Source organism: Anabas testudineus, chromosome 1 (assembly GCF_900324465.2).
Source record: "Anabas testudineus chromosome 1, fAnaTes1.2, whole genome shotgun sequence".
NCBI lineage: Eukaryota > Metazoa > Chordata > Actinopteri > Anabantiformes > Anabantidae > Anabas > Anabas testudineus.
Genome location: NC_046610.1, coordinates 18317670 through 18340978, shown reverse-complemented (window position 1 = coordinate 18340978; position 23309 = coordinate 18317670). Strand labels below are relative to the sequence as shown.

At 38.5% G+C, this 23309-nt stretch overlaps 2 protein-coding genes across 2 annotated transcripts; one reads left to right on the top strand and one right to left on the bottom strand.

The window, feature by feature from the left end:
- Nucleotides 1-1563: 1563 nt before the first annotated feature.
- tmem186 (transmembrane protein 186) lies at nt 1564-3479 on the top strand. The gene is made up of 2 exons (XM_026360261.1): nt 1564-1700; nt 2119-3479. The coding sequence occupies exons 1-2, from the start codon at nt 1698-1700 to the stop codon at nt 2779-2781; spliced, it is 666 nt and encodes a 221-aa protein (XP_026216046.1). The 5' UTR covers nt 1564-1697; the 3' UTR covers nt 2782-3479.
- A 130-nt stretch (nt 3480-3609) lies between these two features.
- Nucleotides 3610-5149, bottom strand: LOC113162229. Its single transcript, XM_026360262.1, has 4 exons — nt 4952-5149; nt 4442-4744; nt 4245-4327; nt 3610-4165 (listed from the first exon to the last, which is right to left on the bottom strand). Exons 1-4 carry the CDS (start codon nt 5073-5075, stop codon nt 4055-4057), a joined length of 621 nt encoding a protein of 206 aa, XP_026216047.1. The 5' UTR covers nt 5076-5149; the 3' UTR covers nt 3610-4054.
- Nucleotides 5150-23309: the final 18160 nt, after the last annotated feature.

Genomic DNA, 23309 nt, shown 5'->3' with positions numbered 1-23309 from the left:
CTTCCCAAGTGTTATATAAAGACATGGACAGATGTTATTTACATACAACACAGAATCCAAGTTCTGAAGAAATCGGCTGTAAAATGAGATATTACGAGTGGAAACCCTCGTCCTCCACACACACATAAGATTCCCTGATCCAATATGGCGGCCGTGTTGACGTATCGACTCCAATGGACAGAAGAGGGTCAGTGGGCATCTTGGTGTATACTTGTATATATGTATGTCTCTCTGAAGGTCTCACAGGTGTCGTTACTCTCTGCTGTTTCCTACTGTGTAGCGTAATGTTTTTAAATAACCATTAAACTCATAAAAATGCCAATTGTTTGTCCCTCGTCTGTAACAGAAACATGAGCTAAATGTAATGTTTGAGCAGCCCTAAATAATATGATGTCATTTGAAATAAAGTGTCTTACAGAATGCAATTAATGAACTGATTTAATAAATGGCACAAGTAAAAACATTTAAATTCAGTAAATCTATTAAAAAGACATTAAAAACTTTTTAATTTACTGTCTGGATGGGTACAGTTGGGATCCTGTGGCCACACTTGTGTTCTTCTTGAACAATAAGGATAGGCAGGGTGTCTAGTGGTTATACTGTATGGATTGAGGGAGTTGGAAGAGAACAACAGACAGTGCACAGGTGGGAGGACAAAAGTTATAGTAGCACATACACAACAAGATATGCAATTAACAGCACAAGTTTCACAACTCACACAATCGACACAAATGTAAAAAATGTACAACACAATCTACTTACCTATTACCTTACCTATTTTGAAAGAGCAAATGTCTCTTAAAATTTACTTAAAACGTACTGATAGAGGTTTTTTTTATTTTACTGCTGAAAAGTATACATTTGAACAATTATATATTATAAAAAAAAAATCTATAAAGCCATTTTCTTCACCGGATTTTTAGCCTAACATAACAATTATTTTGATATATATTGAAATAATCTAAGGTAACTTAGAAATGCAAAGGGTGCAAATAGAGAATCACATAAGTTAGAGCCAAACGTAGGTTAAAAGTAGCCCACTATCAAATCAAAAACAAAAAGGAAATGGCAAAAAGAGGATAAAGAAAGTAACTTCCAATACAATTTTACCTTCCAGTGCAAAGTAGGATAAATAAAAAATAAATAAGGAAGGAGGAGGATATGATTTGTAGGATGATGTTATGTTCCACTGGTCTGAATAAAACAGTGACAATAATGAAGAAACATGCTCCTAGTAAGTGTGAACATCATCTGAGGTGAGAAACCACAGGGCCTGTATTTTTACAATGTCTCAAATACAGAGAAGAAAGATGGATAACTCTACTTTTCTGAACTTAATTCTCTTAAAATTGGCAAAAGAACATTTGATTTAGAATTTTTTTAGAAGGAGTTTAAGAGATGTAGCGTATTTTTATTTTTTATTTTTTGGAAAAGATTAGATTTTATGAAAAAAGTTGATTTATTTTTATATTAGTAATATGACTGTATTTTAATAACCATTCCGATGTACGCTTCAACCCAGCAGGTGGCGGTAAAACACAGGTTTGTATGCCAATAAACAACAGAAGAAGAAGACGACAACTACATCCGGGTCAAAGACTGTGCTGTGTGCTAACTAACCGTTAGCTAGTTATTATTAATAACTCGTGTTTTCTTCGACTTATCTTTTACTTCTTCGTTTCAGCCTTTCAACAGTTATGGTGAGTATCATCTTTCTTTCTTCATCTTTGTAAGTGGGATTTTTATTAACTTCTAAAATAAAACAAACCACATAATGTCATGTTAAAGTCATCTCTGAAGTGCCCTGAGATTAATTTTGTTTTCTGAATTGAAAGAAATGTGTAAATGCAGTCGTGATAATTGTTGTTACTATTTCAAATACATCAAACAGGCTGAAATGTGAGGAATACCTCTATATCAGCCTAATATTGAATGTTTGTAGGAACCTTTCAGATTCTTTTCAGCAGGAGTTATGTGGTTATATTTTGCATTACTTTGTGCAGTTTAGATCCAGAATCATCAGTTCATTGATCAACAAAATGTCAATCAGAAACAATCTTAATACTTAAATACTGTGTCAATACTTCAGTGTCAGATTTATTTCTTGGATGTCCACAGATAAGGTCAGTGCTGTCCAACAGGCTCACCTCCCCCCTCCTGTCTTGTACCAGAGGATCATGTCTGCTCACAGGTCAGATATCTTCTTGTGTTCAGCCTTGTCCTCAAGGTCACACACCCGTTCAACAGAGATTCCATGGACTGGTTATACCTAAGATCACAGGACTGGTCAGGTACTCTGACTCGTCCTCACAGAAGTACACTATGATTTACACCCTCCCGCACATTAAGTTCCTTCGAGCTGTGTCCAGGCTCAAACTACTCCAAACTGCAATCACCATGGTCATCTTGCCCCCTGTATATTTCCTCTACCTCCGTGGAGACGTCTCCTTCTTTCTTGTCAGCTACTCAACAGGGATAGCTCTGTTTGCTGGTGTCATGCTTTACACTGCTAGTCACTTCTTCAGACGGGTTGTGGGGATGATGTACCTGGACCCATCACAGACCACTCTCAAAGTGTCCCACCTTACCTTTTGGGGCAGGAGACATGATATCTACCTGCCTGTGTCAGATGTTATGACCACTGGGGATACAGGAGACTCTGCAAATGAAACAATATTGAAGTTAAAGCGCTACAGCAGTCCACAGACATTGTATTTCTCCACTCATTTTGGACGTGTAGTGGACAGACAGGGTTTTGAGAAGGTGTTTGGAAATTTGTAATGACCAGATGATTCATGAAGTCATTGGATTTGGATGGTGATAATCAAAAGCTAATCATTATGTTCCAGCCTTTTTATGAGAGCCACCTTTTTTTCCATTCATTGTGCTGTCACAGGACACAGAGACCTGATAAAGATACAGCAGTAAGTTTTATTCTGGTATTGTTGTGAATGGCTAGCTAATGGGTGGTGTATTCAAGTTTGTCATTAAAATGTAAGGATTCGTAATTGTAGGCCTCTGCAGGTCTGCACTTGTCAATATTAAAATGATTGAAAATCCAAAGAACACCAAACCTTCTTTAATTAGAATGAAATGGCTTTTAATAAAACGCATACACAGAAGCAAAATAGGAATTGTGTCCATACATCACACAAAATATATAAAAATGTAATGTATACTTTATATATACTTTAATTTAGAATGAATCAGATTTATGGTCAGACCCTCACAACACATCAAATATCATTTTACTGTGTTTACTGTACACGATTATGTTCTCTTAACTTCCAGCAACTTTGACAGTTCTGATCAAATGCAAGTAATCTGATCTATCTCAACATGATGTTGAAGCAGTACAGTCTTGGACTTATAGAAAGGTCTGTTACTAAGAAAACTGCTGACTTGCTCTTCAGCAGTGCTGGAAGAATTGCTCAGATCATGTACTTGAGTAAAAGTAACAATACAATGTAAAAATACATAATACAATTAAAGGTTATACATTCAAAGCAAAATGTGTCAAAGTATTATTAGCAAACCATGTACTTAAATGCATGAAAGAACCTTTATGGGAAACAATGGCTTCTTTTAATGGTGTTGTATTGCGCAGGATAGTAGCTGTTTCAGGTGGTTGAGGTTAAGTAAAGTTCAGCTACTTTATACACTCTTGGGCAGTTTTAATCTGCAAAATCTTCAATCTTTTGAAGACATGTTTATACCTTTTCCTAAAATAAAAAGTGAAAAAATCTGTTAGTGCAGTGAGAATACGATATTCAACATTAGATCACATGTAGCTTCAAAGGGAAAGATTGACGCACATTGCTGCAAATCTTATGAAACTATCAACCTACTTTATATCAAAAATACATCTAAAACGGACAAATGGTGTAGCTGAGGAAAAAGCATTTCCCTCTAAAGTAAAAGTAAAAAAAGTACCTTTAAAACTTCATTTAAATACATGTACACATGCGACTAGTGCTCAGTGATGTGTATAAATAGTGTGTGCATTTCCCACTTTAACTTCAAATTAAACATCAACAGATCCACTGGATAGAATTTAAGATCCTCGGAGATTGCTTTCCTCAAACCCTGCCTCATCATTTGGCCTTCTTTCAGCGTTGGATGCACCAATGTCTTCCAGTGCGATGATTTCCTGCCTCCTGATGACCTGGAGAGACATGGTACCACATGTCTTTTAAGGATGCAGAAATCATACAGTTTGTGTAGCCTAAGTGCATAAACTGTACCTTTTTGTGTAAATAAATGGCGAGAAATAATGCTAAAGTCAGCACTAGACCAACAAGTCTGATGATAAAAACAGTTGGGGAATCTGAAACAGATCAGAAAATCACATAATAAATAACGTTACACTTTGATGGCAACAGCTGATTACAACATATCTAGAGCCACATTTCACTATCAGATTTTACTTGTCACACGTTACCTGATATCCTGAGAGTGATTGACTGGCTCACTGTGGAGAATTCACGAGACATAAGGTACACATGATACACACAGCTGTAGTTCCCTTCATGGCTATGGTCTGCGGCAGGAAACGGGAAGTGGACAGAGTGATTGACAGCTTTCTGGGTGTAGCTGCGTGTTGTCTTAGAAGTGGTGAAGATTAGCTCAAAAAAGCCTGGGTACTCTGACACTGGTTGCATGAAGCAGCTGATGGTGAACTTAGAGGACTTGAAGACCCAATCAGTGGAGGGGGAGATGGAAATTACTGGCTGTAACAGCAGACCTGTGAAGACAGAGCAGGTTACCTGATGTCTGGGGGCAATGCTAACTGATAAGTCAGTACAGACAGTAAAATAACATCACTTGCTCACTTTTTCTAGTTACTTGTCTAGCCTGAGGCAATTAAACTATTAATTATGTGGAGAACTTTATTGTAATGGTCAGTGATCCTCTAGCAATTACTGTGATGAAAAATACCATCACAACTGACCTTGGCAGGCTATCTCCAGTCTGGATGAGGAGTGCCAGGCTCTCAATGATACATGCTCCCTCAGTGCAGATCCAGATTGAATTTTGGAAGCCATCCCCCACACATTTTTTGCCTCAGAAGACATTATTTCTTTTTGTAAAACAGCAGAGCCACATTTCAGTTGTCTGCACACTAAAGTTGCTGTCTCCAGGTCCTCATTCAAGCCATTCACGGGTTTCCAGTCGCCATGGAGTTTCATTTCCAGTATACCAGCGCAATAACTTCCTCTTTCCACCAACCTGAAAATATCAGGTTCTGAACGAAGACAAAAAATGTAAATAAATAAATAAATAAAGCTAACATAATATAAATATTACATTTTTAATTTTAAACTGTAACCTAAGCCAACAGTTGTATTTTCTTACATTTGGTATAGACATTTACCGCCCATTCAGACTTGTATTATTTTTTTGTTAAAAATTAATAGAGCCTACTAATAGAGGTTCAGAAATATTTGTACAAACATAATCATACATTAAATTGTTACTTTTATTACCTGGTTGCAAATGATTTGGAAGTGACTGCTAGCCAATGTCTATATAATACTTATATTCAAATCCTCATCAAAACATTGTAAGATAATTCAAACAGGCTCCACTGTTAGCAGCTGCAACATGAAAGTGATAAACACATCAATGCATCAGTAATTATATTACAATAATACCGTATACATCATTGTGAATATATTTCAGTATATTTCAGTGTATATTTGTGTTTCTTAGTTCATATTTTTGTGGTTAGGTAACATTTTAAATGCGGGACTTCTGTGTGTATTTCTAACCACGGCTAATGGATCGATTATGCTAATAGGAGACTTCTTGGTTACCTGAGCAGGTGAGTTGTACAGGTGAGCAAGCACTTCCAGCTGCATCATAACTTCCACAGTCCAGGAGAGTGGACTCGTTGCCTCTGCACTGGTACTCTTTGGATCCCTTAAGAGCCTCAACGTTTCCATTGAGTGCCCCTTGCAAATTTAAAGGAGCCCCGCAGTCAAGCTCTCTACACACCACCTTTGCATCCTGCATGTCAAAGTCACTTTTACAGACTAAGGACCAGGACTGGTCAGCTTTGACCTCCACTGTGCCTGAACACAGACTGGTCCCATTCTCCAGCCTGACAGCCTCTGTAGTGGGAACAAGGTGGAAAGAGAGAAACCAATATTACAGAGACGTCTGCTCCTCTGTTACAAGCATTTGTACTAATGCTTTATTGTGTTGTGATTTTAGCAGCTGTATGTGTCAAACTACCCTGTTCATTTTTATATGAGCAGAATGAACGATTCAGACCTTCTGTCCAGATAACTATTTCTAATTGTTGGTCTTATTTACTCTGATGGTTTAAAAACCTACAAACAAGCATATTTCTTATACAGTACAAACTGGCTCCATGTTGATCAGTTACAACACAAAGACGCTTTATCACTCATAGTCATGGAAACAAGGATAGAGACTACTGAATGACTATATAACTAACTAACTATATATATAACTAAGATCTGTAAATTCCTTATTATTGGTAACATAAAAAAATTAAAATAAGTATTGTCATAATATACATGAAGTTGTTTAATATATCCTTTTTCCGGTGACGGTGAAATGATGTATAACTCACCTGTGCAGGTGATCTCCAAGCTGGAAGAGGAAGGCTGGGACATCATTGATGCATACTTTCTCAGCACTGACTCAGACTGAACATAGGAAGCATTTACTTTCCACACTTTACGTGATTGTGCCGTGTATTTGATTTTTGCTGAAACTGCAGATCCACAGTTCAACCATCTACATATAACGTCAGCTGTTCTCAGGTTCCAGTCAAACCGTGGGTCATCCACTGGTTTCCACTTGCTTTTGAGGTTCATTTGCAGTTCACCTGCGCAGTGGGTGGCTCCTCCTATCAACCTGATATTACTAGGATCTGAACAAGAGGGTAAGCAACATGAAATATACAGTTTCAATTAGTGAACCTGCTGTTTCCTGTTGTTTTCTGTGATCTTCATTTACCTAGTGAAGACTCTTTGGCTCCAGTCTGGAGTCCTGAGGAGGAAATGGGAAAGAATAAAAAGCAGAACTATAATTAGTTCAAAGATCTAGAGAGAACAGACACTAAATACGGCTGGATGTTCGAATGGATCTTGGACCATTAACATTTTAGCACAACACAGATGCTGTATAAATAATTTTGCATTGAAACAGAGTGGTGCACACCATCACAGTGCAAGTGTCTATAAAAGCAGCATTACACCTGCTGGGGTGGTTTGCTTCAATGCCTTTGGTTGTAGCTTCATCTGAATGATGCCACGGCCCACTAACCATTATAAACTACCACTTTTTTGTGAAATGTTAAAGACATGCATTCTTATCCTTACCCAAGCAAAGAGAGGACACCTATCTTGGCCTAATATGAACTGCATTTGCTCAGGTCAAGCTATAGTAGCTGGCATAACTGTGTGGATATCCAAAGCCATCAGGGAGCAAGGCCCATCGTATTTAGGGGACCTCCACCAACTTTTTGTTGGCCTTACACAGAACTGTATATGTTCTGTATAGTTATAATATTGTGATATTTGCATTGCGCTGTCAACTAAAAGCATATCATCTATCAACATGACTCTTAGTAATTTAGACACAAAAGATAAATAAGGTTGGATGAAAGAAAAAAAAATAGTGATGAGTGGACTACGGAGTGGACTAATTCATTCTTGACTTTGAAAACAAACTTGTTTATCGTGGCAAACCTTTGATCAAAGTTGATAATACAGACACAAACATATGCACATCCCTGATTGACATTTGCAAAATCCCAATTTTCACTGCTTTCAAAGTCTTAAACAAACTGGAGACATTAAGATGAAATATCTGCAGCTTATAGTTATTTACACATCTGGAAATAAAAACATGATCCTACCAGAGATCCAGAGCAACATCAGTGGTGTCGGTACATAGTTCATATTGAGTGAGTTTGTTGTCCCAACCTAGCTCTTCAGTGTGTGTTCGTTCAACACATCGAATATGCCCTTATACCTAGCTGTACTTTCCATTCTTTATCTCGTCAGTCAAGTTCCTGTGGTTTCTCTGTAATATCAGCCTCCACTTTTACACCATCTTTGAACCTGCTGACGAGTGTTGAGCGGGTGAAAAATGACTCTCCTGATAATACTTAAATGCACTTTACTTGACAAATAATCAAATCAAACATCAAATGTGTTTGCATGTGATTCAAACGTCAGTTTAATCTTGCAAAGTCAGTCTGTAACTGTGCAGTGATAATGACTGATTACTGCTACTTTTTGCTGACAAACCAGACTGTCAGAGAGCCACTAATGATACTGAAGTGGGTATGAGGTTGTGCTGCTTCTGTTGGAGGCCCTCCAGGTTTAATCACCAAAACCACTGTGTTGGGGTAAAACAAATCATTTTCCAATTACTCTGCAATTATAATAACAAATTATAGTGTAAAATTTCCTTGTTTGTTGAAGTGTGCATGTATAATTACATGCTCACGTTTATGTTTTTTAACATAAGACGATTGATCAAGCGATTTCCATAAACCACAATTTGTTGATGAGCACAACATTAGGCTGCACCAATGCTGAAACAGTGTCTAATTCACTTTACTATTAAACCCAAACTATCATAAAACTATCCAAGAAAGGAATATGTGTTTAATATTTCAAATTTATTCTTTAAGGTTTTATTCTTTATATTCTCACAAACTCTTTCATCATTGTTAACTTAACCCAAATAGATGCAGTATCAAGTATTTGGCCAGCAGACGTCGCCATCACTCCACCATTTTGCCATTACTATTTCGAACCACTGCATCATGGTTACTGCCGGGTTGGTTTGTGGCAGAGTAACAAATAAAGTGCATTGGATGCTTTTATTGTCAATCAAATTTTTTTTCAACTAACGTTACTACTGCCTAATCTGCTGATAGCCATTCCTATTACATCAGTAGTATTTGAACATAAATTAAGATATTTGACAGAGGTTTTTATTAAAAGCAACTTATTTCCACCTGTATCCAACAGGAGCAACTTGGAGGTCTGTTTTATCCAGTGACACGCTGATACATGGATTGGAGGAGCTGAGGATCGAACCACCAACCTACTGGTAATACACAACCTGCTCTACCTCCTTAACCACATAAAATACATCTCAGAAACTAAAACAGCATCCAGATTTTTGTATTATATATTGTTATATTACAACATAATAATTGCTTAATTGAAATGATTCTCTTTCATAACAAATGTGTAAATGACCTTTAAAAATGACAATAGTGCCTCTGTGCTGGTTTTGAACTGTGTAGCATTACGACTTTTTCAGAGTTGTCACAGGAGTCAGTGAAAACTCACCACAATGCTTGATAAAACCTGAAAACACAGCAGTTACTGAGTTACTGAGGCGTTGCAGTCACTGTTGCTGGTTGACATAAAAACCTACATTATGCTGTGGGAGTTCTTTTTTTATAAACCAAGCACCTGACCAGCACCAGAGGCCAGTCAGAATTCTTGGGGAGCCTGTGACCTTCTTGGTGCCCTCTGGCACCATCCAAATAGTCAAATAGTGCTCATTGTCATTCAGTTGGATCCAGCGAGTGTCAGTAAACCAGTTCAGCAGCACAGATGCAGTGGGCTGTTTACTAATTTTAATAATTCTATTTTAATATTTTTCTGTCCAGTAATCGCAATCTTGTTTTACTTTTCTGATATATGAATATTCAATTGTAACAATATGCCACAATCCCAACCTCTGTAGCAACTAAGCCTGTAAATGGTAATCATCCATTTTTTTTTTAAAGTTATACCCATAACTTGTTTTTCATTGCACCAGTAAAATGCATGCAAACTGTATGGTTTATAAATCACTGTCACATTTTCTATGGCTTACATTGGCATGTCCTGTTGATCTACTCTACACCTCAGTCTGAAACATGCTCCAGATAGGGAGTGTTACTGTGTGTTTGCAGTCACACCCTGGATAAAGAACCCTCGGTTCACCTATGGGCTCCCAGAAGAACACTTGAGAACACGAACAAAGAACTGGAGGTACTGGTTTGGAGTTCTTTCCTCAGCCAAATCTCCGTGCATTGAAAGGGATTCTGGCAGCTCAGTGGGCTTCTTTCATGTCTTGAAAGCCCCGGGAGAGCCCTGCTCCACTGTAGGAAAACCCCACTTCTACTTGTTGCTGTCCTGCTCCAAACGTCCAACTACAGACCCACCTCTGTTTGTTTTTGTCATTGTTAATAACTGAGACAAGCTTCCTATGATCAACAATATTGCATTGACCTCGACTCCATTGCTGCCTGACTGATTTTGCCTTCATATTCAATGCAATTTCCTGTGTTTATGAATATTTTGGCTGCTTTCCTCTGACTTATTAGTCATTAACAATATATAGGAAGGCACATGCAGCTTTTTAGAACTGCGTGTTATGCTCTTAAGTATGCCTGACCGCATGTGTATTCCCAAAGAGGCATTTATCACAGTACAGCCTGGATGCCATCATGTCTGTATCACTCCCTGTAAGTGCTAAACTAAGGTCATTGGTCCCTAGGGTTTACATGACACTGCTGTGATCAAGTGTCCTGCAATGCCAGATCCTGGTAACAACACGTCTATGGTGTGGTGTTTGTTCCCTTACGTTGTTTACCACATTCCAATTTCATTTTGGCACAATATTTTGGATCTTTATTGCACAAAAGGGAAACTTTCCTGTCTCTGGAGGATTTCCTCTTGTTTTTAATCATCAAAGGGCTTAGGCTAAATTATTAAGAGCCGAATTTGTTTGGGCTCGGTTCAAATTTTAGATGAACACTGTATCTGGGGATATGTGATTTTATTTTGTTCAGCAACATTTTTCAGTGTTTGACAATGTTACGTTTCTGTTTGTTTACACATTGAACTAACCACATACAATGTGCTGGTAAGACTTGAAAATGCTAAAATGTTTGCTAAATGTTATTGGAAATAAGCAGGTTAGATGATTTCCCACTAAATCTACCCCAATTTATGCAAATAGTCACCGGCTAGCTTTATACTTTCATTCCATCATCTATCTTTTATGTGTATTTGCCAAATTTTGTGGTTTTGTGGAGGGATGACAATAAGTACAGTGACAAATATAGAATGTGTTTATTAACAGCGGATATGCTTGAGCCCACACATTATTAAGCTGGACTCTCTCACACTATGCAGGACTATGTATGCCATTATTTTTCTAAAGTAACATGTGCAAGGAACAAATTAGTTCTTGCACCTCCTGTAGGATACAACACTATCAGTTTGCCACAGACTAGCAGCCACTAGCCATACATGTCAGATTTATAGCCACCAAAGTGAACAGCTTTGTGTGTCTGGTGGGTTTTCAGACGTGGGACCTTGGACCCTGGTACCATAAATCCTAGTGGCTGCGGTGGCCTGCAGAGTAGGCTTAACCCAGCATCAGATTTATAATTAGAAACATACCTCGCTGCATTTGCCTGCAGGAAACAGCCCAGGCCTCCGTGTGTGCAATGCCGTGGGCTAACAAAGAGAGGAAAGTGTGCACATGGGGCCGGCATGCGATGTGATCACAGTCTGGTATTTGAGTACTGTGATCACCTCATTACAATGTGCAGGTGCATGAGAGGGCAGGATGGAGAGAGCCTATGAGACGAGGTAATGAGACAAGGGAAACGAATAGTCATACTTTGACTGTATTTTTCAATTAGACGTCACTGAACTACAGACAAAGCTCTGCAGGTTGACTCATGATCATGTAGCAATGAGATGTGACAGTTTGTATTTGAAAAGGTGGTTTTTCACCAACCTGTGAGCCTCACATGGAGTTTTGTGTATTTTTCACATATTTTATTAAAGATAAACAGAATTTTTAATGAGAAGATTTTTTGGAGGTTATTCTTCTTTGAAACATGTTTCCGCTATCAGTGACTTTTGTAACTCAGGATGTTATTGTCACGAGGAAGATCTTGCTCTGCTGAGCTCTGCAACATTTACAATTTGCCTTTTCAACCCCCGAGTTTGACTGATCCCCTTTCTATCTGTAATCCACTATGTCTGCAAGAAAATGTAAAACACATGGAGTTGTCTGATTACAAACCATATATATATATATTAGACTCTATTTCATAATTCAAAACTTATATTTGGTTGGAATCCATAAAAGAGGAAATCCAACTGATCCAAGCTAACACAAAATACACAGCTTCCAAATTCAGCTTTTTCATAGGATGTTTTGAGTTCTGTATGTTTTACTTTCCACCACACAAATTCTGCAGTTGAAACTGCACGACTAGACCAGTTTGTTTCTGTGCCATCTAGTGATCTATAAAATAATGTAAAACCAAAGCAAAGGCCTTGGTTAGATGATGTAGTGCATCTGCATCTTTACAGCTTTTAAAAAACATATAGTACAGTATTTTTTAATCTGCTAAATACATTTAATATCCTTTATAAATCTACTTTGTTGCTACCTATGTTTGCCCTCTCTCCTCGAGGAACCATAACCGACTACAGAACTAATGAAAAGTCAGAAATGTTTTACTTCCTTTTAGTGGTATGGAAAGAGAAGCAGTAGTGCAGACACACTAGTCATGTTATTAGACACGTGTCACACCATCTTCTGTTTCACCAGTTTTCATGAAGTGTCGAATCCCATCAGCTGCCAATGTAGGCCAACGACAGGCAAAGCCCGCACCAGCGGGATGTGTTTGAAAACAAAACGAGTTAGGGATTCACTGGTTCACCCTATGTTTTTTCCAGTAACAGTAACAGGGATGTGTTGTTCGATAACACAGGGTGAGGCTGGGGGACTCTTACAATAGACAATGGATAATCCGCATCACAACATCCATTGTGTTCTGGGGTTAAATGTCTCCTAGTTAGATTCACGGAGCCCAAATATGCACTTCTTTGAATCAGACCCAAACCTTCTTTTCTTTTTTTTCCCGGCTTTTATAACAGCACAGCATTCTTTCACCAGGGAATCCACAACAGAAAAATTCTCTATTTTTGTATCTGGGCATTTAGACAGCACTGAGGAGGACATTTAAATAATTCTTTTAAGGAAAATGTGTACATAGCAAAGGGCAGCGCCCTGTTTGGATGTAGTATTCCCAAATGACACTAAAGTGGATATATGCTCTATTTGTCCTTATAAGGCCAATAAAGCAACCTAAACCCATACAATGAAGGGACTTATATCAAACACATTGCATTAACACCCTTACAGGGATCCCAGTACAGTTCATGGGTTAATATGCAAAACATTTGCACCCATTTGACATGCTGGATTGATTCTTTGTCATCCAATTACCCTCCCTACAACACGCTGAAGCCAGCACACAGGAACGGTTCTCACACCCGACCTATAGAGAAAGGCCTTGTGGGCCATGCTGCATATTTGAGTTCTTTTACAGCAATGCCTCACCCAGTGGGAGGTTCCTGCTGAAAAGAGAAGCACAGCTCAGCCTGGGCCTTCAGAGACTAATACAGGATGGAGGGAGGAAGACTTTTTTTTGCTCCCAGCATTATCTCTCCAGTGTTTCTAGTGCTATTCTCAATCAGTTTTATGTTCCTCAGTGTTGTTACATGAGAACAGCCAGGCCTGTCTTTTTAAACAGGTGTCAGAATAGGATGGGGGGCGACTGATTGGCTGATTAATCATGTTTACCCTGGCTACACTTGTCAGACTGACAGTCTCCACTTTGGAGCTATGGAGGATTTCCTCAAGGTCAATCTCATCAATACTGAACAATGCCACATTAATAGATGGGAGAGGGAGGTAGCAGGAAGGTGTGAGGGTGGGGTGAGGTGGGGTGGTAGGTGCCCTTCGAGTGCTGAGTAGTGCAATCTGCTCATTAATTGTAACGCTGCCCCTTGAGGCTGCAAGTACGTACCACGAATACAGCACAATGAGCACAAGAGGAAGCCAGTGTTGTGGTGTATATCAACAGTTGGCAGGTTTATAGCTTAATCGTAGTGTGATCAACATCTCCACTGTGTATAATTTATTATACTCATACTGTGTATGTGTATGTATTGACCGAGAACACAGTGAGTAATTCTATTTGTGCAATAGGAAACAAAGTACAGTAAAAATACAGAGAATATAGGCAATATCAGATTTTTTTAGAAACAGGCCTGAAACATACGACAGTTATCACTTACTGATCAACTTTGTACATTCTGCATTAAGGACGGCAGTAATAGTTCAGACCGTTGTGGAGTACTCACACAGGCAAAATGAAGCAATCAGTTTGGTTTCTATTGTTCCTTTGCATGAAAACCTCTTTTGCACAACCTTGCTCTACTATTCCCTGTGCACAATTCACTTTCAGTGGTTACATGTTTTGTAAGTAATATATGTCACAGAGAAAGTGTCTACACATCAGCTTAACGCCAGGGTAAATGTAATTTAATGCTGCGCTCATCTATTACTGCTTTTTAAAACAATAATAACAATAGATGACATGAATATACGTGTAATGTGAACGAAGTCACTCACACCGACAGAAAATGATCCAACACTGCAGATCTAATGTTAGTCTATGTTGAGACTGGACAAAATTGCATATTAGACAACATTTTGACAGCATTCGAGAACAAATCTACTGACAGACTCAGTGGTTAAAAGTCTGCTGCTTCTTATTGCAGAGTTGGATTTTCCATTACTTTTTATTCAGCAAGGGAATTGACTGCAATCATGAAGTCCTCATTTGGTTTAGCTGACTTCGATTTAACCTTGAATTCAGGTCAAATTTCAACTCAGGCATTTTTTTCACCCAGCGCTTACTGCTAGTCATCTGACATCCTCAGCAAATGTCAGAAAGTAATTCCTCAACGGCATGTCAACCTTTCCAGAACCAACTGTTAATAAGACAGTGCAGCTGATTGCTGAAACGACCACATGGAAAAAACAAATGCAAAGTGTAAATCAATACTTCTTTATTTCTTTAGGACAGCAGCTCAACCACATACACGTTTATATTACTGTGAGATGCTTAAAGCTGCTGACAAATGAACTCTGTACATTTCCATTTTTCGGCATTATCTCCCCTAACTAACTGTAACCTTATGGAAGAAAAAGTCAAGCTAACACAGAGACCACACAGCACTGATTAATGTACATCTTTAAAACCTCTTCATAAAGCTGCACGTGAGATGAATTGAGCTGAGACTGGTAATAGCTCATTTATAGGTGTTTAGTCTACGGTGTATCTTTAAAGGCCTGTATCAAAATGTTCAGCTCATTAATGACATTCATTATGTTCCCATCAATAGTTCACTTTCATTTAGATTAAGTGTGTAATTGGTTAGTAAATGTGGTTACAGCTTTGGACATAGTGTATCTTTGACATGTTTTAATCTGGACAATAAAATCACTGTGTGTAAATTTAAGAATGGATTTAATGTGTTGCTTTTGTTCACTCTTCAGGGTCGAAGCTTTTGCTTTATCCAGGGAGTTGATTTCTACAGTCTGGTATATTCTCAAGAACCCAGATACAATCTTTGTATTTCAGTCCAAACTCAAGCCCCATTTGTATAGCATAGACTACACCCTGCTTTAACTATCAGCTGGAGCCTATCATTCATTATTTCTGCTATGAACTGACAGGCTGTGGCCTGGTATTTCCATCTACACTGATATGCACACATACACACACACACACACACACACACACACACACACACACACACACACACACACACACACACACACACACACACACAAGCATTTAAACGGTATGTGTGTAGGGCACACTTTCTGCCCCTTGTTATTTGTTATTTGTCCCTCTGGCAGACCAGCCTGTTGTTATAAAACTTTTCATAAAGACCTTAAAGGAATATTTCATCATTTTGGGAAATACTCTTTTACTTTTCTGCCAGAACTTAAACTAGACAAGATGTGTGATGCTAAATATGCAGCTACAGGCAGCACTTTCTTAACCAGAAAAGACTAGAAATAAGGAAACATCTGAAGTTGCAGTAAGGAGTTGAGTATTTAAAATAAATACATTTTTATTGCTGTTGCCATCTCTGTCTTTGGTACAGAATAAAAGTATTGGATGGATTGGCATCTTCCTGTTTCCCTAAGAATAAATTATAATCTGCAAATTTGTCATCCAGTGCCAATAGCAGATCAAAATTTGGTTTGTGATTAAATATCTTCATAACTAAGCACAAGCAATTTACATATTTGACAAATATGACTATTTATCAAGTCATCCAACCTAAACAACCAAAAAGCTCATTCTACCTTTGCATATCTGACCTAGAGGAGCTTTTCCTGCTATAACACACCTGAAACTGTAGGAGGTCTGCTGTTAAAAATAAATAATCTTGCAATGTTATGGTAAGGGTTTGTCTAGGCTTAGGCGAAGTGTTGTAAGGTTTAAGGAATGGTTTTAATTAAAATAAGTGACTTGTATAGATTAGAGGGCCTTCATCATCACGGTTACCATAATAAAAGTTAAAGATACAATACACAGCTTAAGATCATGCATCAGACATGTAATCAGTCCACTCTGCTCCACCCAGCCTTCCCTCTCCTTACTCTTCTATGCTCTGCTACATGTTCTGTCCAGTGCTCCAGGAAAGTATTATTATGAAATTACAATAAATAAGAACAGACTAATCAAGACGTACTTATTGAAATTCCCTGATTGGTTAGAAGGGTGAGCCTCACAAAAAAAAAAAAAAAAAGAAAGGTTAAGATTATGATTGAAACCAACAATGGTAGGGGGTCCAACCTATGGGGTGGTCTCCTTACATCAGTTTCAGCTGTACTTTTTGTTTTGAGCTAATTATTTAATAATTGCACTAATGCAACACGCTAAAGCTAAGGAGGTAAGGGTGATAAATGGGTAAGAAATGTAATTGAAAGCATAGGAATAATACCATTTAGTGAGCTCGGACCTGTCTATGACTCTTAATTGCAAAATTGTGTTGATTATATTTTGCAATGAAGCTTCTGAATGCTTGTGCAAGGTATATCGGCTGAAAGAAACCGTCATTGTATTCATAAATATCCCTTTCTCATTCTGTACGACTCTGTGGCGCTCACAGTGTCTCCCTTTGGGACCACTGGCTAATAACAGCATACAATCAGTGAGCCTATCACTTTTATACATATTAGGGCATATTGGAAAAGGGAGAGAGAGAGACAGTTCCTCCTCCAGATTCTCAGGCCTCTGTGGGTCTGTCTCAGTGGCAGAATGGACGGTTCCTGTGTTTGTGCCTGTTCCTGTCTCCCGCTGTCACCCTGAGTCGCGTCGCCATTGTTTCCGCATTCAGCACCGGAGGTCAGGGCTGCTCCCTCACTCGATCATGCTCTCCTTCGACCTTGCTACCCGGGGCGAGGGAGGGGAGCTCGGAGAGAGCGGGAGGTGAGGCTCCGAACAGAGCTGGTCACAGCTACAGTAAGCAAATTAGAGATGCAGAACAGAGCACTGTCTGAGAGTGCATGTATAGGTACAAAGACACAACTACAGCTCACTTGCGCATGCACACGTACACCTTTTGTTGTGCAGCAGGGGGATTCCAAGTTTTCTTGTAAACACTGTGCAGGTAAACAGACTCCCTGTCTGGCACACTGAGACTAAAAGCGACTGAGAGTAGCCTACTGAAGTGCTCAACACAAATGCACTCCTTTGATTTGGGTAAATTTACTTTGTCACAACTTTGCACAACACACTTTTGCTATTTTCCACCCAGTGTAATGTACTCAGTCAAATGTACCCTACTCTGTTTACTGTAGATACTGTAGCTGCTGCTACTTGTGAAATATCTTGTCATCTTCATTCAGTCATTTCTAGATATATTGGATGAAGAGTGTGTGGGTAAAATCCAGCATTGGTGTCTTGGCAGCTCTATAGGATTCAGAATGACATGTTTATACAGTCACCTTATAGAGAGTGTGAATTGGGGCAATTTACATGTCAAACTTTGATTATATTTGTTCTGGCATATGCATCTGATGCTTTCCCAATCCTCCCCAAATCAATTGAGTGTAGTAGTGTGATGGGTCATGAGTTATTGTTTTCATGATAACTCTGATAATTAAGTGTAAAGAGCCTATCATTATTGCTAAATTTGTGTCTGTACCGTATCAATATGACAGCAGCAATGTTGAAACTTTCTTACAGTACTATGTATGTATAAATCTTTTTGGACACATTTGTTTATCCAAGTAAAGTACACGGACCACATTTGTTCATTGTAACGTCACCCTGCTTCATGTTCAGACTCACAGCTGCCTAATACAACAATGGTTTTCTAGTTTCTGGGTGGCCACAGTGCAGAAAGTGTCACAGGAGTTTGGTGTTTTGATCTAATAGTTGATGAGAAAGGGTATATAGGATTCTATGAATCCTGTGTGATACCAAACATTGGTGCTTGTGCTGTGTTTTAATGTCCTGTGTGATTCTGTGTTATATCCAGCTGGTGCTGTATGATGCAGAGGTAATAAAAACGATGTCAGACTGTAAATCGCTTTGGTAATTTCAGTCTTAACTATACAGTACTTACACAACACTATATGGACAAACGTGTGTAGAGATTTTACCGCCCACAACAATATTACCAATTGTGTGCTTACAACTTTATGAGTCTGGGAAAAATCCTTTCTTATTTTAACTTAACAATGTCCCCTTTGTACAAAAACCAGTTTGTAAAAACCGGTTTCTCAATTTAGTGCCAGACGTTTTCGAGTGAGATACACTTACACTTACACATGGCTGTAATGTACATGTATCTACTTTCATGTACTTCACATGATCTGTGCATTGCACGAATTACACCCACCCAGTCTTCCATCCATCTTTATCTCTCCTAATGCAAACACGGAATATAAATATCCTGTATCTCTCTCCACATCTCCTCCATTTTCTGTCCCATGACCCTCTGCTTTCCTCCTGTGGTGTTGTTTGCTCAGCTGGCAGCAGATGCCTTGACACGGAGCCACGTAGACCTTCACAAGTCCCTGCTGACTTTATATGTTGTAAAGATTGACATCTGAGGGGCTCCCCCTTTTTTTTTTCTTCTACCTACGCATGCTTCATATTTTCTTTTACACCTTCACCTTCCCATTAGGCTTGTTTCACTTCACCTAATAGCATGTTTTTTAAGTGTGTATTCAACTAGTCTAAATAAACAGTTGAGGCTTGAAAGTCAGGTAGCTTTGGGGAATTGATCCTAAATGTGATTCATAAAATCAAAATGAACACCGTAGGGCATGCGCATATTTCTATTTTTAATAAATGACTATTAGACATGGGTTTAAAAAGCATCTGCATTGCATTGTCATCAACCGCAGGTAGCTCAGGCAGATTTCTACTGTGAAATCAACATTTTCCAGCTGAAATCAAGTTCTTAACTAACGACTTATGTCATCTGGGCCTGATGAGTAAAGGAAACACTCTGTGAGCCTCATGTAAGAGCCTGTTATTTCAATGTTCATGGGGTGCGAGATTGTCTAAACAGAGGTAAAGTGTTAGTGATAGATTCCAGTCATGATAAGGAGGTTTGTTTTTACTATGACATTAGCTATCTCCTGCTGATCTTAAAGCATACTCGACCACCAATCTGAGCGGGGCCTCTCGTCTTCAGTGGACATCACTGTAAGTGTGATTCCTCATCAAATATACACACAGTCTGATAATCTTTATTCCCAGTGTTATAATATCAATCCAGGGTGAAAAAGCTGATCTGCTGGTAAAATTAGAAGAAAGGTGAATAATGGACCAATAACTTCAAATTACATGTGAATGCTGTCATTGTAAGATTCTGTAATTTTATTAATGAGTAATACATGGTTTAGGGTCTACTCAAACCTACTTTTTAAAGCAATACTGGATGCAGTGGTTAATAAAAAAAGAATAAAACAAGATGAAGACTGTGTGACTGTGTATCTGTGGCATATCTCCTGCTCCTGTAGAGGCAGTTCTTTCAGGAAACATCCTATGGGTCATGTGCAAGATTAGATACAAAGGATCTCTATGGTTGAGATGTCAGGACGTGTTGTCTAGTTGTTGCGTGGCCTTGCTGTCTCTCTTGATGGTGATTGTGAACTAAAGGTACTCCTGAGGCCTACACTCAGGAGCCTCAGGTGAACTTGCATAAGTTACATAAGTCACAAATCACAAACGCATCTGACAGGAAGACACGATGAATCACTGACATGGACACTTATTATACTTGAAGTCAATTATACTTCTCTGCAGTGCACAGGTTACATACTGTCTGCAGAATGACCCCACTTGTCCTTAAAACTGAATTTTGCTGTAATTTCATTTGTAACAGCTTGACCCGCTTTAGCCTTGGAATCTCTTCTTCATTATAAAGAACAGGCTGACAGGGATCAGATTATGTATCTGCTGTGATTTTAATCTTTGAATAAAGTTTAGCACTAACAACAGGGTGCAGCAGTCTGGGGGGACACAGGGTAACAAAGCATGCTGTTATGTTGTAAAACTGACTGTTTTCAGATCATGGAAAGAAATTTAAGGTGGCGCTTGTGATATTTGAGGTTGAGCCTGTGTAAACTATACTACAGTACATGCCCAGACTGTGCATGCTAAAGTTCACCATATATTAATACATTTCAGATTTCATTATGTTGTTAGTCAATTGACACTTTCTCATTTACCATTTGTTCTCCTATCTGGAAGTTGAGTCATGGCAACTGGACTTCCTACTTGTTATGTCAAATTAAAAATAAAAGCATAACTAGCTTCACCATGAAGAATTACAACTGTTAAATTATGCTTATACAGTGCATCCAGAAAGTATTTGCAGTGCTTAACTTTTTCTACATTTTGTAATGTTTATTTAAATTAAATTCCTCCAAATTATTTTTAAATCATGTCCAGTGAACTGAATTTTCCACAAGTAGACTGATCAGTGGAAACAGGATTCACCGGAACTCAATGTTGAGTGTCATGGCAAATGCTGTGAATACTTATGTACTGTAATTTTTACATTTTTTATTTTTTATAAAATGGAAAACATTTAAAAACATTTTTTTAAGGAAAATATTGAATTTAATCTATTTTGAAATTCGGCTGTAACATAACAAAATGAGGAAAAAGCTCTAGTTGTACTGTACATTAATTCCTGATGTTTTCTCATCTCATCTCATCTCATCTCATCTCATCTCATCTCATCTCATCTCATCTCATCTCATCTCATCTCATCTCATCTCATCTCATCTCATCTCATCTCATCTCTTCTTTAGCCTTCCTGCATTGATATACTGCACCAAATTTTAGCTCCTCATGCAAACATGCCTGACTGAGGCTGGATCTTTTCATCCCTGTTGATATTATGATTTGATGCTATGTTTTGTCTCCAGATGGAGTCCATCTGTGAAATCTTGGGGAAATCATCTTCTGGAGACTTGCCTAAAAACTAAGCAGTTCTTTGTCAGGACTTCTTATCATCATGATCACTGAAACTCCTAGTACTAGTGCTATTGTTTGTTGATGATAGGAATTTGTACAATTTAGTATCTTACAATAGCCACACTGTATTTCTGATCATATTGATCATGTTGTAAAATCTGAAATATTTCAAAAATGTGGTAATTTCTATGTGAGTCCAGAGTTCAGATGGTCAGAGTTATCTCTAAAGTCTTTTCTTTCTCAGACTCATTGAATTGGGAAGACTGGGTATTTATGGGTAACGGGATGTACACATTCTGTCTTGACTGGTCTTAGTTGGGTTTCCAGGGGCCAATGGTGATGCCCAAGAATGGAAAATTGCAGTCTATCCTTACATCCCTCCACCACACAGAGGTACGCTGGTGAAGCTGAGGGAATTCGAAACATGATTAAAACAAGGAGAAGTCTTGATTCAAACCAGTTTGACCAAGTTTGGCAAAGCCTAAAAAATACAATCACGCAAATAAATAATTATTGGAATTATTGGGGGAGCTGGCGGGGGCTGTCTGGCTTGAGGCAGCCCTGAGCTCACTATTAGGCGTGTTTATGAGAACACTTATCACATCATGTTTTTTCAGCAATTATCCCATAACTCCTACTTAGATTTAATACTGCATAAACATGAAATAACAACAAGAGACCAAAGGACTATATTTAAATGTTTACCTTGTAGTATGGAGTGATAATAAAATAATTTATCTTGTCCTTTTAACATGTTAATAGGTTTGAATTGGCTTCCTGAACTATTTCCCTCAAAGGTCCATGTCAGGAGTGCATACTTACTTTGGCACAGAGACATGATACGACTCCTGTGGGTAAAAACAGTACCAACTCGTTTTGCTTCTTTTTGCTTTACCGTGCCTTTATACCCCATTTGATTAAATCCCTGCTTACTCTGTTTGTCAGTCTATGTCTTTGATTTGTATATTCTCTAAAGTGCTTCTTTAACTTGTTGGCAAAAACTGTCCCACACATGGTAACTTTAAAGTTATTTTTTTTATCAACTTGTTTCCCATAATGGCATCAGTGGTGAAACCAAACCCCACAGCTGGTTCTTAATTATGTCCATTATGGTCATGACCTACCATCTCTATTTTCCCTCTGTTGTTCCTCTTGTATATTTTTATTTCTCACACCTCTAGGTTTCATCTAGCTATACAATTACATGTGCTAACAAAGATGTGTCCACCTCCAACTCGCCCATGTTCTGTGCTTTTTCTCACCAATTAGATTTTCTACACAAGTTTCCCTTTTCTGTCTATACTGCAGCGTTGCTAACCTGTCAGCTCAGCATCTGTCTTTTCCTGCGCCCGAGTCGTTTTTCCCATAGCACCTGCATCCACACTCCAGAAACTACTGAATATAAAGAGTCTGTGCGGAGTTGTCTCTGTTTTACAGGCCTTGTAAACAGATGACAGAACAGATGGCCACATTTGGTTCTGTTCATTTTAAAATGAATAATTACAAAGATAGCTAATCAAGACTAATGGCTTTTTAACACTCTGAGTTTTCTCCTCAGAGGAAGTTTCTCCGTCTTCAGTCAACAGATAAAATGTGGCATGAATGGTCATGCTTTGTTGATAGAGCTGTCAATGGGGAGAGCGTGACCTGGGCAGACACCCAGGCATATGGTCAAATGCCTTGTCATGCTGACAGTGATATGCTTAACACACACACACACACACATGCATGTATACATGTATACACACACCCACCCCTGTCAACTCTGCCCACTCACTGCTGGAAGACTTTTCATTTTGGAAATAGGGCACCAGAGGACATGAATCACTGTGTAATTGGCCTGGGAAGGTACGACTCAATGTTTTATAGCTTTAAGGGGCTTTTCAGTGTGACCACACGCTACGACACAAACATC